Source organism: Thalia democratica, chromosome 2, assembly GCF_965202585.1.
Source record: "Thalia democratica chromosome 2, ktThaDemo2.hap1.1, whole genome shotgun sequence".
Classification (NCBI taxonomy): domain Eukaryota; kingdom Metazoa; phylum Chordata; class Thaliacea; order Salpida; family Salpidae; genus Thalia; species Thalia democratica.
This window is the reverse complement of record NC_139166.1, coordinates 28,663,837-28,680,415: the sequence shown is the minus strand read 5'-3', so window position 1 is coordinate 28,680,415 and position 16,579 is coordinate 28,663,837. Positions and strand designations below refer to the sequence as shown.

General features: G+C 25.3%; 1 protein-coding gene across 1 annotated transcript; it reads right to left on the bottom strand.

The window, feature by feature from the left end:
* Positions 1 to 4,329: 4,329 nt before the first annotated feature.
* LOC145849700 (large ribosomal subunit protein eL19-like) lies at positions 4,330 to 10,429 on the bottom strand. Its single transcript, XM_082954724.1, has 6 exons — positions 10,392 to 10,429; positions 8,059 to 8,162; positions 6,240 to 6,362; positions 5,829 to 5,949; positions 5,092 to 5,223; positions 4,330 to 4,491 (listed from the first exon to the last, which is right to left on the bottom strand). Exons 1-6 carry the CDS (start codon positions 10,394 to 10,396, stop codon positions 4,386 to 4,388), a joined length of 591 nt encoding a protein of 196 aa, XP_082810850.1. The 5' UTR covers positions 10,397 to 10,429; the 3' UTR covers positions 4,330 to 4,385.
* Positions 10,430 to 16,579: the final 6,150 nt, after the last annotated feature.

Below are 16,579 nucleotides of genomic sequence, written 5' to 3'. Positions count from 1 at the left end.
TGTCTTAAATAATATAGCATCATTAAAAAGATACTGTTAAGCTACTTCAAATGTGTTTTTTAACAAAAAAATATTTATATGTTAGATTTTTTGTGTCAACTCGAAGTTTCAATTATTACATGTAAAAATTGTTTAAAATTCCTGTTTTTTATTTCAAAGTTCTCAAATTCCAGGTTATTCAAGGCTATTTAGCATAAATTGTCATGTTTGTCAAAAATAATTGTCATAAATTGTCAATTTCAAGCTTTTTCAGAATTTATATTTTTTTGGGAACACTAATTTTTCACTTTTGTATGTATACAATTAATATAGATAGTATTTTAAACTATTGCATCTCTAAGACTTAAAGTATAAAGTATGTTATAATTCAAACCAACACTGTGAGTAGATTTGAAAAGTTTTCAAACTACTCTGACTTAGTCTGGCAATGTTAAGTTGCTTATTAGCTTAAATTTGAAATACTCGATTAACAATTTATATATAACAATTTACTATTCCTAAATAAGTGGTTTCAGAAAAAGTATCTGTGTAAAATAAGCATTTGCAACACTTAATTTGTCTAAATATATTGTTTAAAAAATAAAAGTGTTAAATTAATAAAATACCGAACAAAAACGATTTTAATTTATTAATATATATTGTTTTAAATGTAACTGTACTCACTTTGATATTACATGTAGTAACAACAATAATTAAAATATGCAAAACTTAACTTAATCTAACTAAGTATTAAATAAAAAGTGGTTCAAAAACTGAGCATCTTTGTACATTGGTGTGCATAGAAATTAATTTAAAATGCATAGAAAACTTTTCAAAAATCAAAATGTGTCAAAACTACAACAAAATAAACCTTACTTTTTATTAACATTGTGTTTTAAATGTTTTCGTGCACACTCAAATATAATTTATTGTGATAAAACATCTATAAAATAAACTTACGAATAAATACATGTTAAAAAAAATACCTTAATTATAAAGAAATAACATTTTAGTTAACTACTGTGCATTACATTTGTCAGGGTTGCCACTCGTTTTTTCCAGGTCAAAATTTCTTCCAGGTTTTTAAAAGTACATATTTTTGGGTTTATTTTAAGTTTTAGGTTAATTTCTATATAAGTAACTGTATTAAACAGTATAAAAACATTGAAAAAATACTGTGAAGTTACTTTAATTGTGTTTTTTAATAAAAAAAATTTTGATGATGACAAAAAAAAATCTTATTTATATGATAGATTTTTTGTGTCAAATCGAAATTTTACTACTGATAATGTTCAAATTATTAAAAATTCCAGGTTTTATGATTAAATTTCTAGATTTTTACATGTTTTTTTCAAAATTTCGCAAATTCCAGGTTATTTTCGGCTAAATTGTCGAATTCCAGGTTTTTCAAGGTTTCCAGATAAAGTGGCAAACCTGATTTGTACAATGGAAAACATTTGCATAATTGATTTACTAAATAGGTATTTTATGAATAGATTATCAAATCCAAGCACTCTTGTACATGGTTGCCACTCATCAAGCTGAGAAAAAATTCCTGACTTTTCCTGACTTTTTCCTGACTTTTTACCAAAATTTTCCTGACTTTTCTAAATCAAACTCTTAAATTAAATTTATTCTAAAATACATATTCTAACACTTTAAACTATATAAAGCTTCCAATCTAATTTTAATACAGGTTAAAACAATAGTTTTTTGATGAATTCTATCATCAAACTTCCAGTACATCACACCATCTGTGTATGATTAATGTTTGTAATAAACAGCTCTATCAGCAAAATACTTGTATTATTACCTTATAGACACAGCTTGTCTGAAAAAAGAAACATTTTTTTAGCAAACCCTAGCATAAATGTATCTAGATAAACAAACGACATATAAGGAACTTTTACAGTTAAAACCTTGAATTAATAACGAACTTTCATCATTAAAATCGTAAAACAATAACAAATTTTTACAGTTGAAACCTTAAAACAATAAAGAACACAATTTTTTACCAGTTCCTAGTATAAATGTATCTTAATAAATGAAACGACATATAAGGAATTTTTACAATTAAAATCTTAGATCAATAAGGAAGTTTCACAACTCAAACCTTAAAACAATAATGAACTTTTACAGTTAAAACACTAAAACAATAAAGAACTTAATCAAATACTCTTTTTTTGTATGTTTATACTAAAATTTATTTTCTTAGTTTTTTTATTAGCACTTCAACCTCTTCATCTAATACTAAATTAGTATAAAATTTGTAACAAATAGATATACTCTTATTTACTTAAAAAACTTGAGTTACTCTACAAAAAATACAAATAATAAGTAAACTTAATATTTGCACTCTCTTATAACTTATTTTATAAATTTAAACAAATTTGGAAAAATTATAAAGAGGTAAAGTATACACATTAACTTGTTACATAAAATACTAAACTAACTGCTAGTTATAAAGAACTCAATTGTTTACTTAAACAAAAAACTCTTTGATTCTAAAATTATGCTAGATAAACTTTTGTGTATTTATCACAGTTTCACTATGGAAGTGTCCTTGCTACAGAGCATCAAAACTAAAAAGCTTTAAAAATCTGCTTGTTCAAGTAGGGTACTTGTTCAATATGTTAATAAAAAATTTTTGCAGTTTAATAAAGGATATTTTACTAATTTATACCAGCTTGAAGGCATTGGAAATAAAATTAATTTTTTTTTGTAAAATTCTAGGAAAATTTTTGAATTTTTTCTGACTTTAAAGGACTTTTAATTAATTTTTACCACCTGAATGCTTTGGAAAACAAGGAATTTTGTAAATTTAAACTGACAAAATATGACTTTTGATTTTAATTTTATCAAATTTCCTGACTTTTTTTCAAAACCCCCCATTTTTTCCTGACTTTTGCAATTTTTTCAAATTTTTCCTGACTTTTCCTGATTTCCTGACTTTTCCTGACCGAGTGGCAACCCTGCTTGTATCTGTTTTAATTTAGATTCCGTGTACGAGCTTACGCTTGTAGACAGTGACAATTGTGTCTGAAAGCAACATGTTAAACGTCATTGCTTTGGGTCGGCATAATGCGAGGAGATTTTTAGCTCAATAATACTGGCAAACTAGACTCTAAATTTAACGTCTATTCATTATTAGCGTTAATTTTATCGTGTTGGTGGTTTGAAATAGTTTTCTTGTCGTTTACTCTAAACTCAGTGTTTCGAAATAACTACGTTCCACCAGGCCCTTTTTCTTCAGTCTGACGATGGCAGAGGAAAAGACAAATCATAAATCAAAGGCTTACTCTCAACTAATCGCCGCGGAAAACTGCTTTAACGATCACAACACCTCGATCTTCAAGTAGTAGGTCGTTTACAAATAATTTAGCACCTCGCCTTTCGACGAAGGAGCTGACACTAACGACGCTTGTCACACCCATGAAGGCCGATACTAGACGCTTTAAGACTTACGGCTGTCTAGATTTTTCAACTGTACTACACATGTTTAAGAGACTGATTTAAATCATAACTTTAAACCTTCTTAATACAATGGTTATAAATGCTTTCTCATGAAAACGTTATTGGTTAAATTGTAGTTTATTACGGAAAAATGCTTTCAGTGGGCCAAATTAAGATTTAATTACCTTTCACGCGACTAATGATATATACTTTTATTTGATAAGCAATAGAATTGTGTTCATCACTACTTTCAAGCTACGCTAAAATTTTTGTTCCGAACTTTTAGCCTATATTAGTACAAAAGTTAAACAATCTGTGGTCACATTTGTAAAAATAGTTTAGCTTAATATTTAACTTTAACATGACAAATCATTTTATTTGAGTTTTTAAGTTAGAATTTTTTTTAATTTTAGGTAAATTATCAGTATTAACATTAGGATGTACATTTAATGCAATGGCATGATTTACTTCGTAATGTTTGCATAAAGAACAGTAACTAATCAATTATTATTTGTTTTAACTAATATATACTTATCTAGAAACGGGAACTCCTTGAATGAAATCTGAAATTAAGGTTTTAAATATTAGCAGAACTAATAGAAAATGACAAACTTTAGTGGATTTATAATTCTGCATTATCAAATAAATCGTTATCTAGATATATTCAAATCCTGATTTAATCAACATTCTGTGATACAGGACCTGTAGTATAAATGAAACCAACTAAAAGATGAAATTTAACTTGAGAAAAACTAGTTTACTTACATAAATGTTACATTTTAATGTTCAGGTGTTTTAATTATGTCTATTTAAGTTTTATTTAATTAACTATTGAACCTAAAATATATGGTTTCAAAACAAAATCAATTTCAACACGACACAGTTTTAATAAACGTCTAATTTTTCTAAATTTATTACATAAAAGAAGTCAAAAATTATGACGCAGAAGGAATTTATTCCTGGTTAATTTCGTCTTCTTTAGCAAGCTGAGCGAGGAGTTCCTTCCTCTTGGCCTCAATGCGCTCTTCCCTGCGTTTCCTGCTTTCCTTGTTCTTTTGTCTGTAATTTTACAAATGATTGAGAATTGGTAACTTAACCTAACTTGTGAGAGTATGCCTATTTAAAATTACACAAAACATATTTTTTTATTTTCATAAATTAAATTTATGTTTTCGGTCTTTATTCAAATTTTATTTAGTTAATACAATTTTATTTCTTTAGTGACAGGCTTAATCTTTATAACTTCCTATCAAAAATTTAGATTATTAATAAACATTAATTTCCAAATATTAACTGCAGATAGGCAAAAAGTTTGTATTATATTCGAATTGTTTAAATAGTACAAGCAAATTATATTTTAATATTTACATTTCTTGTCTGATTCAAAATTATTCTATTAAATACCAATTAGATCAGTATAAAACAAACATTGCTTATTTGATGCATTTGTTATTATTTATTAAGAAAAATTTTGAAAATTTTGTAATTTGTAATTTTGTAATGAAAAAAAGTAATTCAGTAAATTTTTGAAAGCTCTTAATTAAAGATTGTATTAAAAAAGTTATCATCTATGTATAGTATATTTTAGTCAAACATTGGCTTATACTCTTTTCAACTTATGATTTACATTTGGTCATCAACAATTATAACATAACAAACCTCCTAGCATTGGCTTGGTCAGAGAACATCTTTTGACGAGACATCTTTGCCTTCTCCTTGTGGATGTGCTCAATCAAGTTGGTCTTGTTCTTGAAAGAGTTACCCTTAGCCTTCAAGTACAAGGTGTGGTACCTGTTTGGTTTTGATTCGAGTTTAAAACTGCTGAACAAAATGAACACTTTTTACTAATATATTTTAACAGTGCTCAGACTCGTCATCTTGTAATCATGAAATAATTCAGAATTGCCAAAATATTTTATCATCAAAGCACTTAGCTAACAGAGAATGCTTAACATTGTATGGAAATAACATTGTAAATAAACAATAGGAAAATATAAGATGTATATTGGTTATTAATTTCCATGTGCATAAGTTTGAAATACTACAATGTTTGAAAGAAGCATATGATTACAACAAAACATTAGTTAAATCTAAAACTACACGTAATTTCTTAGCTTTATGACTGTCTCAGTTACTGTAAGGTTATTAACTTTCTCAAATTAGACACTTCTGGATCTTAAGACTGTTTGATTTAAAAATTGATCATAACCCATTTATGTAAAATATATATAAGTGATTTATAGAAAAAGTTCAACCTATAAGTTTATAAGTAAACAAAAATAAAACTCAGTTGTTACTCAACATAACTTAAAAATATTTTTATTAAATTGTATTCTTAAAATACTTAGTTAATTATCTTCATTTTACTTCTAAAAATATAAAATACAAGAACTTACATGTGTTTGTCAATCTTCTTTGCTTCACGGTACTTCTTGAGAAGACGTCTCAACACACGCATCCTTCTCATCCAGTGGATTTTCTCGGGCATACGGGCATTGGCTGTACCCTTGCGCTTTCCTGTACAAAGTTGAGGTGGTAAAAACTAGGTTTAAAACATCATAAATTTAATAAACCAAATGGTAAGTGCTCAGACTCGTCATCTTGTAATCATGAAATAATTCAGACTTGCCAAAAAATTGTAACATCACTGCACTACATTATATTAAAAATTGCTGTTTTATAGTGAAAATTTTCCACTTAATACGCAATAAAAATCAACACCAAAATAAAGCCCTTGAGTAAAAATTGAACAAATATAGAAGTAATTAGCTTCAAAAAATAACAACTCTTGCACTAAAAATACTTACCGCGTCCGGTGTGCCTTCCCTTCCTCCTGGCAATGGTGTTCTCCCTTACGCGAGCTCTGGAGTGGACAGCCTGGGGTTTCCTGATGATAAGACCATCCTTGATCAACTTGCGCACATTCTGGCCTGCGAAATGTTTTTTTAATGCAAGTTACTATTTCCAACAGACAACTATGTTAAATTGATATATTTTAAAATCAATACTGAACCAAATAAAACTGATCTTATTGGACTAACAATAATAATAACAATAATTAACATTTACTTTGTTTGAAGTATATAAGTACACTATTTTTTAATCATATTTTTAACTTATATCAATAAAACACGAGTTTAATACACAGTGTCCGTTAAGGGGGGTCCACTTTGTTTTTGCAGGTTGATCTTAATTTGAAGTTTTATCTAAGCTATCAAATATTTTTAACTTCTTTAAAAAAAATTAAAGTAACTTTTGAGATATAAGCGATCAACTTGTCACTTATGGAAGACAACATAAAAATGCAAACAAAAAAAGGACTATTTTATTAAAAATATATATTACCCTTCATTTTTAAGCAAATCTTTATCTATTTTTTACAAAAGTGTATTATTAATATTTTTATCCTCGAAATGCAGGATTTTCTTAATTTTAAAAAACTTAAGGATAATAAAAATATACTTTTTAATCCCATTTTTTTATTTTGTAAGATTTTAAAAATCTAACGGCTTAAAAAGAATGTTTCCAGAAAATTAGGTGTAGCTAGCTAAAAAATTATGGGGAAAATAGATTTTTAGTGAATTTTAAAATTTCTGAGAAAATTACAATAAAAAAATTGCAGCCTATACATTAGGATTAAAAATTCTGCACAAAAACCTGTTTACCTTTCAAGTTAAATAAAACTTTTATATTCTAGAAAAACTTACTTATAGTTTATACTATACTCAAGGCTTTTGGTACCAATGTTACTTTTTGTAAAAAAAAAAGGTTACCCCTACCACTTTGTATAACCTCAATAAAAACATAGGCTTTAATTTACAGTCTTATATATATTTTTGGGTCGAATAAACATTATACACAATAATAATAAAGTTAAAAGAAATCAATCAACTGGCACTCCTAAATCAGAATAACAAAATATGCATTATGTATTTAAATATTCATTATGAACTAAAATTTTTTTAAACCTTTACTGGTTTAAATGTTTTAAGCAATAACTTTTTTTAATAAATTAATGGAATTATTGAAAAAGATAATAAAAACCTCAGTTATAATTTATAGTCAAAAAAATAAATATTTCACACTCAATTTTTTTAGGAAATTAAAAATTTATTTAGGAAACCTTTAAAAAAGTATTGAGTTATACATTTTGTAGTGACTCAGTTTAAAAATTCAAAAATTTGTCAAAACATCATAAATTTTATTGTTCAGTTAACAATAATTAATACAACTTTATTAAACTTAAGAATTGTTTAACTTAAATATTAGTTAATGTATGCATGCAATCATAGTTCATGTTATTAAAAACATGTTATTAAAATCTTTTTAATTGGTGTACATTAAAACTCTTAAGATAACAAAAAATTCTTACTGATCTTTAATATTTGAAAATGGATAATTAACATGTTAATTATTAAATGTAAGAAATATAATTTTCAAATTTTAAACAGTAAAATAAGATAAAAGAATAGGTTAATCATAGCTAGATTGTTAAGAAGACAATGTATAATATATTGCATGTATATTTTATATTGATTTTTAAAAATTGACAATAAAACATGTAGAAAAGCTACAAAAAAATTGACAATTGACAAAAAATCTGAACCACAATTAAAAGAAACTAACGGGAGTTAGAGTTGGAGATCATGTTGGTCTCATTTGGGTCCAGCCAGATTTTATTCTGGCCGCACTTCATGATATTTGCGGCTAACCTCTTTTGGAGTTGAAGACTGGTAAATTATATAACATTATTGTTAGTAATTCAAGTAAATCACATATTAAAAATCAACATGGACATTTATATAACTTTTCATGTACAATGGTTATTTAATTTGGCATTATTGGGATTATATCATAGAAATTTTAAAATGGTCAGTAGGATATTTAACACACTAGCATTATCTGTAATTACAACTTATCTTTAAAAAATTAAATCTAAAAGATTAAATTATTTTCGGGTATTGAAATAAGACGCATTTATATTTTAAAAAATTATTTGTTATATGGTGTTTTAATTCTTAAAACTAACAGTAAATTGCTGTTAAAACTAAGTTGTCAGTTGCAAAAAATGGTCTAATACTTAAGCTATAAGTTTTATATTGGAGGAAAATATTTCTTTTAAATAGCCCAATGAATAAAAATGCAATACAACAACAAAAGTTGAGATTTTACCTAACATAAATAAGGGTAAGTCATACTTGTAAAACCAGATAGATTGTAAAACACAAGAAAGTTGTGTTTTTTTCAAAACTTGACCGTAAATTTACATTCTTTTCTCAATTATGATAACTTACAGCTTCAGCTTAAAGGACAGCTTGTTACACAGATGAAATTTAAATTATCATTTTTTAAAATCAGATAGGCTTTTAATTCATTAGAGAAATAATGATATTTAACTTTTACTCTTCTTTGGTTTGATTGCCATCTTTATGTTTAATAATCTAAGTTAACTTAAAACTCAAACTTGATAACACAAAATTTTGGTGCTGCCAAAAAGTATGTTTGTTTTAAATCTTTTACAAATTGTTGTCTTTAGATTTTATAAGTTGGACAAAATCAGACAATACTATCAAACAAAAATAATTCTTTATGAAATGGTTCAAAATTTACTAACTTATTATTTAATTCTCAATATGAACCAGTTGTCTTTTATGTTGATTACATATTTCATTTAATAATTTTTTTGTGGTAATAAACATCAATCTCAAATATATTTTATAATTTAATTTTATTATAAGTTTAGAAGCCAATAGTTTCATTTTGCTATTAACATTTTACAAAAACTGGAATTTTCCTTCAACCTGTCAATGCATTAATCTTAAAATTTCATGACTTTCAGATTGTTACCATTATAAATTTATTTACCTACAAGTATAGATCATTACTTAAAGCACTCTAACACAAACAACTCTCTCTTGAAAACAATTTGAACTTTGAAAACATGTAATTAAATGTTAAACTTATAATTGTCAAACTTGTGTTTAATTTCTAATGTTTGAAATTTTACAACAATCTTATTTACCTAAAAAACACTTCTGTCTAATCTGATTTTATCCAGTAAAAAAAAACTTTGATTGGTATAATGAAATACTATTTAGGTGTGATACTTATCATTTTAAAGTTAACTCCATCCTTATATGTTATTTTAACTTCACAAATTTTTGTATTTTATTTGAAATTTCAAATTGAAGATTCAATGTTATTTGACTCTTTCAAGAATTCAAACAATATTAATCTTTTAACAACTGTTTTAAGATTATTTGAAGACAAATATTTGTAGTTTATTTCAATCTGAAATTTGTAAACAAATGTATAATTGTAAACACAAATAAATGTGTGTATAAAATAGTTTCTAAAGCTTACTAAATACTATTAATCCTGATACTGTCTACACTTATCACTATGGCATTCAAATTTTTTATAGGTTATCATTTTGGCTAAAATATGAATATTTTCATTTTAATGAGCTTATATAATAATAGTACAATAGTAGAATCCTAAACAATTAGGTGATATTAAACTATTCTAAATTTATGACAATCAAATGACAAATGGAATATTATAGGTCATTGAGTTAAATGTAAAAAGCAATGTGTAAGTAGTAGCTTCCAAATACATAACAAGATTGATATACAAAATGTGATACTGAAAATGTGTAGTAGTCAGGAATGATTTAATTCATTATTTCTATCTTTAAATTAGTTTAAGTTAGGTATTAATTCTCAGTTCAAACTTAGTGAACATTAATTCTAATTGATAAATTTAAAATTCAATTGAAATGTATTTTGTGATTCTAATAAATTAAGCATTTCATCAATAACAATTCACAGAATTTGGTCTCAACCAGAAAAAAAGGATTTAAAATACTTCTTGATTTGCTTAATTTTGTAACAAACATATACATAAAAAAAGATAATTTTATAAATGTTTTCTACTTCATTAAAACTAAACTTCCATACCTCATTTTTGTTCTCCAAGTTTTAGCTCTCAAGAAAGATATTAGTTATTTACTACTGTGATATGTAATGCAGACTATTTTGGCTCTTTTACATAATGGCTTTTTTTTAATTTGTAGTAAGGTTAAAGCTTTACTTTCATCTGAAAACAATCTGTTATAAGATTAATTGTTTAGAAAAACAAAGTAGCGAAATTAATAAAAACTAATGTTATTAACAATAACTAAATAACTGTTTTTATAAAATTAAAAAAAAAAACTGCAACAAAAGATTTTTTTCTTTAAATTCAACAATAGTAAAATAATAAGTTTAATTTAAAAGGAACAAAAAAAATTTTTAAATAGTTTCGATAAGACTTGAAAGTTTTCACTGATATTTGAATCAATAAAATATAATTCATAAAATTAACAATAAAAAAATTATTCAAAAACTATTTTAGCTTAAAACATTACTAAAAATTTTAGTGATTTGTTTTAAGTAACTAAACTAATTTTCCTAATAGTAAATTTTTAAGCTAACTGAATAATTATAAAGTATTTTGTTGAATTTGCCTATGTATTTTTGTGTAAATTTATATTTTAATATAAAAAAAACTACTATAATTTTTTTTAAATTATTACTACTAAAAGTAAAAATATTGATGTTAAATTAAAGTTTTTTTAATTTTTGTAATACTTTATTTTAGTTTTGTATCTATTTTGTGTTTAACGAGAAAATTGAGCTTTAAATTTGTGAAATTACAGATAAAACCTTTGTTCAACAGCAATAAATAGTGCATCACTTTTTTTTGGTAAGTATGAGACTCATACTATGAGTAATATTGTTAATTGAACGAAAAAAAAGCGCTCATAAAGTTTGGTCCAAGGACCTGGTGTATGAAAAAACATTTCGGTTATCGAGTCATACACCAGGATACAGTGTAATGTCATGTCCAGGACAAGTATCATCTTAGAAATGCTTACGTTATTCATAATTTTTGCAACAGTAAACTTGTTTTTATAGATATTCTACAAAAGTAAAATATGCTAACATTTTCCTGTTGATTGCAGCTTTTGTTTGGCCTTTTGTGACTTTATGATTGGACTAACAAAAGGAGTTTTAGTTATTGCAAATGAATTATAGTCTAACTCTAGGTTTAAAAACAAAAAATATTCAATCATTAGATTTACAAAAGCTATTATAATGGCAAAATTTCTTCTTATGTTTTTTTCTATATTTAAAAAGCAATAATTTTAGATCTTACAGTTTTTTTTTTTATACAACTTAACCAACACTGTGCTTTTACAACTCTGCTTTCTTGCATACTTGAATACTATAAATGAACTTTCAAAAGTTACTTAAGCATGAAATTTTAAATAAAAACAAATAAAGGACAAATTTATGTTCAGAATTCTTTATTTTTTAAATTCTGATAACCTTGTTCCCTTGTCTTTTTTTATATGTTATGAACGTTTAACTTCTATAAAAGTTAGTAGTTAGAAAACAATAGTTAAGGTCAATATAAACAATAATAAAAAGTTTATCTAACACGATAGAAAATCGATGCTAAAAAAATTTGGTTAAGGGAAGGGTGTGTAGAAAGACCAGTATATCTTTTGTGTAGGTATGACAAAGTCTTCGAGCTACACACCATTTATTTTCTTTATTATATCACTTTACTACTAAAAAAGTTAAAAACTTTCTGCTAAAATAATATGTTTATAAGAAGAGCAAAAACAAGAACACTAGCAATGCTGTATTTTTTTAATTTTTTTTTTAATTTAAGTTAACAATGTCACTGTTCAATAATTTGGAAGGATGTATATCAAAGACTTTGTCAATATACCTACACTAAAGGTATACTATCTTATTAAATGAAATTTTAGCAGTAGTATAAATGCAATACAAATATGTTTAGAATTTGTTACAATCAAGACTAAATATAAACAAGACTAATTTAGTTATTTATCTCTGATTTTTTAATAAATTGGTAAGAGGTGGCTATGTAAGTACGACTGTTAATAAAGTAGTTTAATAATTATTTTTTAAAACGGACTTAAACTTAATATTCCTTTAGTTTATACTTTATGAATAAGAAACTGCAGTTTGGTGGTTAATTTAATTAAAAAGTTAGTATGTAAAACTACACATTTATAAAAAAAAATTGTAAAGTATATAGTCAATAAAATAATTTAATTTTTATGGGAAACAGGTAACTTATAAATTAAACAAGTAGAAAAAAGAAAAATTATAAAACTACAATTAAAAAGTTTTTTAATTTTTTTTTTGAGTCTTTAAACGGTTTGAACTTAAACTGTTTGAACTTAAACTGTTTGAACAATGTGCATATCGTAATTTAAACAATCACAAGAAAACAATCTTATCATACTAGGATAATTGTGTTTACACATGTTTTAATTAAAGTCAAACCTCATATTTTTTTTTAGATACCCATAAGTAATTTTTTATCATATATATTTTTCACAACTGATAGAATACTAATATTTAAATTTTTATTAAATACTTCCTTTTTTAAAAGAACATCTTAAAACTTACTATTTTTTTTGCATCATAAAAACTCTTTTAATACTAAAACATATAGACGCAATCATCAAAAGTGTGAAAAATAGAATAATGTTAGTTTTCTGTGAATTATATTTTTTCAGACTTAGATTACTTGCAAGCTGAAACAACAAATGATTTCTGTTTAATAAACTTTATTAAAATTTTTTATCAAAAATTAATAGTTTTTAGATTTTACTGTATATAAACCACAAATTCACTCATATACAAACATTTTGGACATTAGAATTTCTTTTAAAAACTATTTTTCCAAAGAGAAAATTACTAAATAAATATTTTAAATCAAGCTGAAGTAAAACTATTTAGCTTTTATTAAATTAGTTTAAAAAAGTATTGTTCAGTAATCTTTTCTTAAACAAACTTGTTTATCTTGGATAATGCAGTTTTTATTTATAAAAGTTCAGAGATAGTTGTGCTTACAACACTTTTATATTTTTTATTTAATAAAGTATTAACTTTTTTTAAATTTAGTTAGATAAAACTTATGATAATGGTATATTTATTAACTGTAATATAATTATTAGTTTTATTTACTTAGATATAGAATTTGTATATACAGCTTATGACAATAAAGTATAAATTCTTAATTACATTTTTTATAAGCTTTAAACCTAATGACTATAATAAAGTTATTTACATAGTTAATTTTTAATTATCTTTACAATACGTATTAATGCTTTAGATTTATATATACAACAAAGTTTCTTATACCACAGTCTTTACTTTTACATTAAAGTTTATTAAAAAATAATAAAACTATTTATAAACTACGAGGTATTGATTTTTTTTTTCTTATCGTGTTATTATCTTCTTAATATATTTGAAAGCTTATATTAAACAAAAAAAAATTAAAAAAAAATGTTTAAACAGTGATACTCTTTATAATTGCTATTGTATTTTGCTATATGATATTTCTAAAATTCAGATTCGTTTTTTATTTTTAGTTTTGTTAAAAACTATTTTAAACCTTAAAAATAAAAAGTAAGAGGCTAATGTATAAAATGCCTACCTGTTACAGAGGACTAGCGACGCCTGGGATTTATGGTAAATGGTGCGAAAATTTTTTAGTGTAAAATATTGTTTATTGAACGATAAAAAAATTTTCTCAGAAAGTTTAGTCTAAGGACCTGGTGTACAAAGGAACCTTTCAGTTATCAAGTCGTACACCACATGCTTATAAAGTTTCTTACGAGCTAACACACATAACTGTTTTTTATAATTTAATCATTTAAATCTTTAGTAATAAACCATTCAATTAAAAGAAATGAAATAAAATAAAAAAGTTCTCCTTAGCATGAAACTTTGTTTTTAAGTAGTAAAGTTAGTTTTAATAGCTTTTCAAAATATTTGTTTATCAAAAAAAAAAAAGTTTAGTTGTATTTGTTTTACGTTTTAAGAACATCGTGACAAAACGTCGATAGACTAGTGTCATAAATTCCAAATTGAAATCAGTTCAAAATCACACGTTATTAACATATTTGTATACCAGGGTTCATTTGTTGCCCCTCAAAAATGAAATTTTTCAGTTAAGCTTAGTTTAACTTGTTGTGCGTGGCAAATCACATAAGTATAGAACACAAAAAAAAGCTTTCTAGCTTTTACCATCGTCGCGCTTTTTACATTTTAAAAAAACAACCCCTATGAAAATTGTATTGGACCTGAAAAAATTGACCTTCAAGTTTTTGGCTGAAATTTTTTCTAAATGTAGCGCTAACCACGAAAACACATTCTACGTGTTTCGAGGCGATTTGAAGAAAAGTTTATAAAGGAACTTCTTAATTTTATCAAAAAATATTCAAACTAACAAAAAATTATAAAAAACCTCTATGAAACATTCTTTAATCCATCTCAAAACGAGTAGAATGTGTTTTTGTGATGATTGCTACATGTAAAAAACTTTCAGCCCAAAACTTGAAGGTCGAATTTCTTAAGTCCCATACAATTTAGGGGATTGTTTTTATAACTCATAGGGGTTGTTTTTAGAAAAATGTAAAACGCGCGACGGTGGTAAAAGCTAGGAACTTTTTTTGTGTTCTATACTTATGTGATTTGCCACGCACAAAAGTTAAACAAAGCTTAACTTCAAGGTCAGTGCAATAGATTTACCCTAATGTATACTCATTGTATATTTAAAAACACTAACTTTTACAAATTTACAGTTACTCAGTTTCACCACAAAACAGATTTTCAGATTGTGATTCTTATTCAAGTAGAATTACGTATTGTATACACATTACACATGTGTGAGTTCAAAAATACTTAGACCTTGGATAAGTGTCATTAGAACAGTCATGATGTTCAGACACTAATCTTATGTTTTTCGAGATTTTAGAGAATATTAAAAGTAAGATTGTATACAAATTTTAGTTTAGCTTAGTAGTTTAAGTAAAAAAACAGTTATTGAAATCTTTATTTCATACAATTTTAAACATATTATTACCTGCGTTGGTGTCCATCTGATCTCGATTTGCGTATTTTTCCCTACTCGTTGCCCTAGTGATGATCTGCTGCACGGAGAGCTTCTTTTAAGATTTGGTTGATTTATTTCGATTACAAATTTAATATGAATCAACTATTATTTAAATTCATGAATTAAATAATGTAATAAATTTTTAATAGTGAAGTCAGCGCATAAAATTTATAGTACAATTGGTGAAAGTGACAACAAATATTATACAATAAACACTAACAGTTCTTGATTGAAATATCTTTTTGAACCCTGCTCGACAACGTGTTGAGCTTCGAACTTTAGATTACTTTCGTAGCGGTGTTAATGTAATTTTCGCGTCACTTATTTTCAGAGGATAACTTTTTCCAACTTCGCTTACAAACGGAAGTTATCAAATTAAAACGAATGGAACAAATCAGCGAATTAAATCAGCCTCACCAAATATCGTATAGCGACCAATTGTTTTTGAAAAGTAAAGCTATTTAAAAAGCAACCGCTTACATATACGCATTTGAAATAAATTAACTCGTTTGAATTAACAATGTTGTTCTGGGAAACAGGGATTTTGAAATTGTTGTTGTTTATTTTTTAAGCGTTGTTGTTTATTTTTTTCTGTTTTAAATAGATTATTTCTAAAAGTCATATGCACAATATCAAGAAAATTAAGATTGATTTGTCTAATCTTGAAATAGTAGGATTTTTTAAGCGTTTGAATACTACTTTGAATAAAACTATTAGGCCTTCTGAGATTTAAATTAGACTAAGTCTTGTATAGTGTGACCACCTCTATATCGAAATAATGCGCTGTTATGATGATTATTATTTTTTTTTTGTAAACCTATAAGCCATTTTATGTAAGGAACTTTTTACACGTTGTACTTAAGTTGTTTTTTTTAATGCTAGAAATAGTTTTTTTTGTTTAAAGCGATTAAAGTTTCCTAAAAACTTGAGGTCAACAGCTTGAAAAAAGAAGTAAAAGACAGATTTTTAGTGAATTTTAAAACTTGCAACTAAATTGACAAGAAAAATTGCGGTTCATACGTTTGTACCGGAAACTTTTTACAAAAACGTCTGTGTTTTAAAATTTATTTTAATTTTTGTATTCTGTAAAATCTAACTTATAGTTTATACTTTCAGCTTTATTATAATAGCCAATGCTAGTTTTTGTATAAAAATGTTT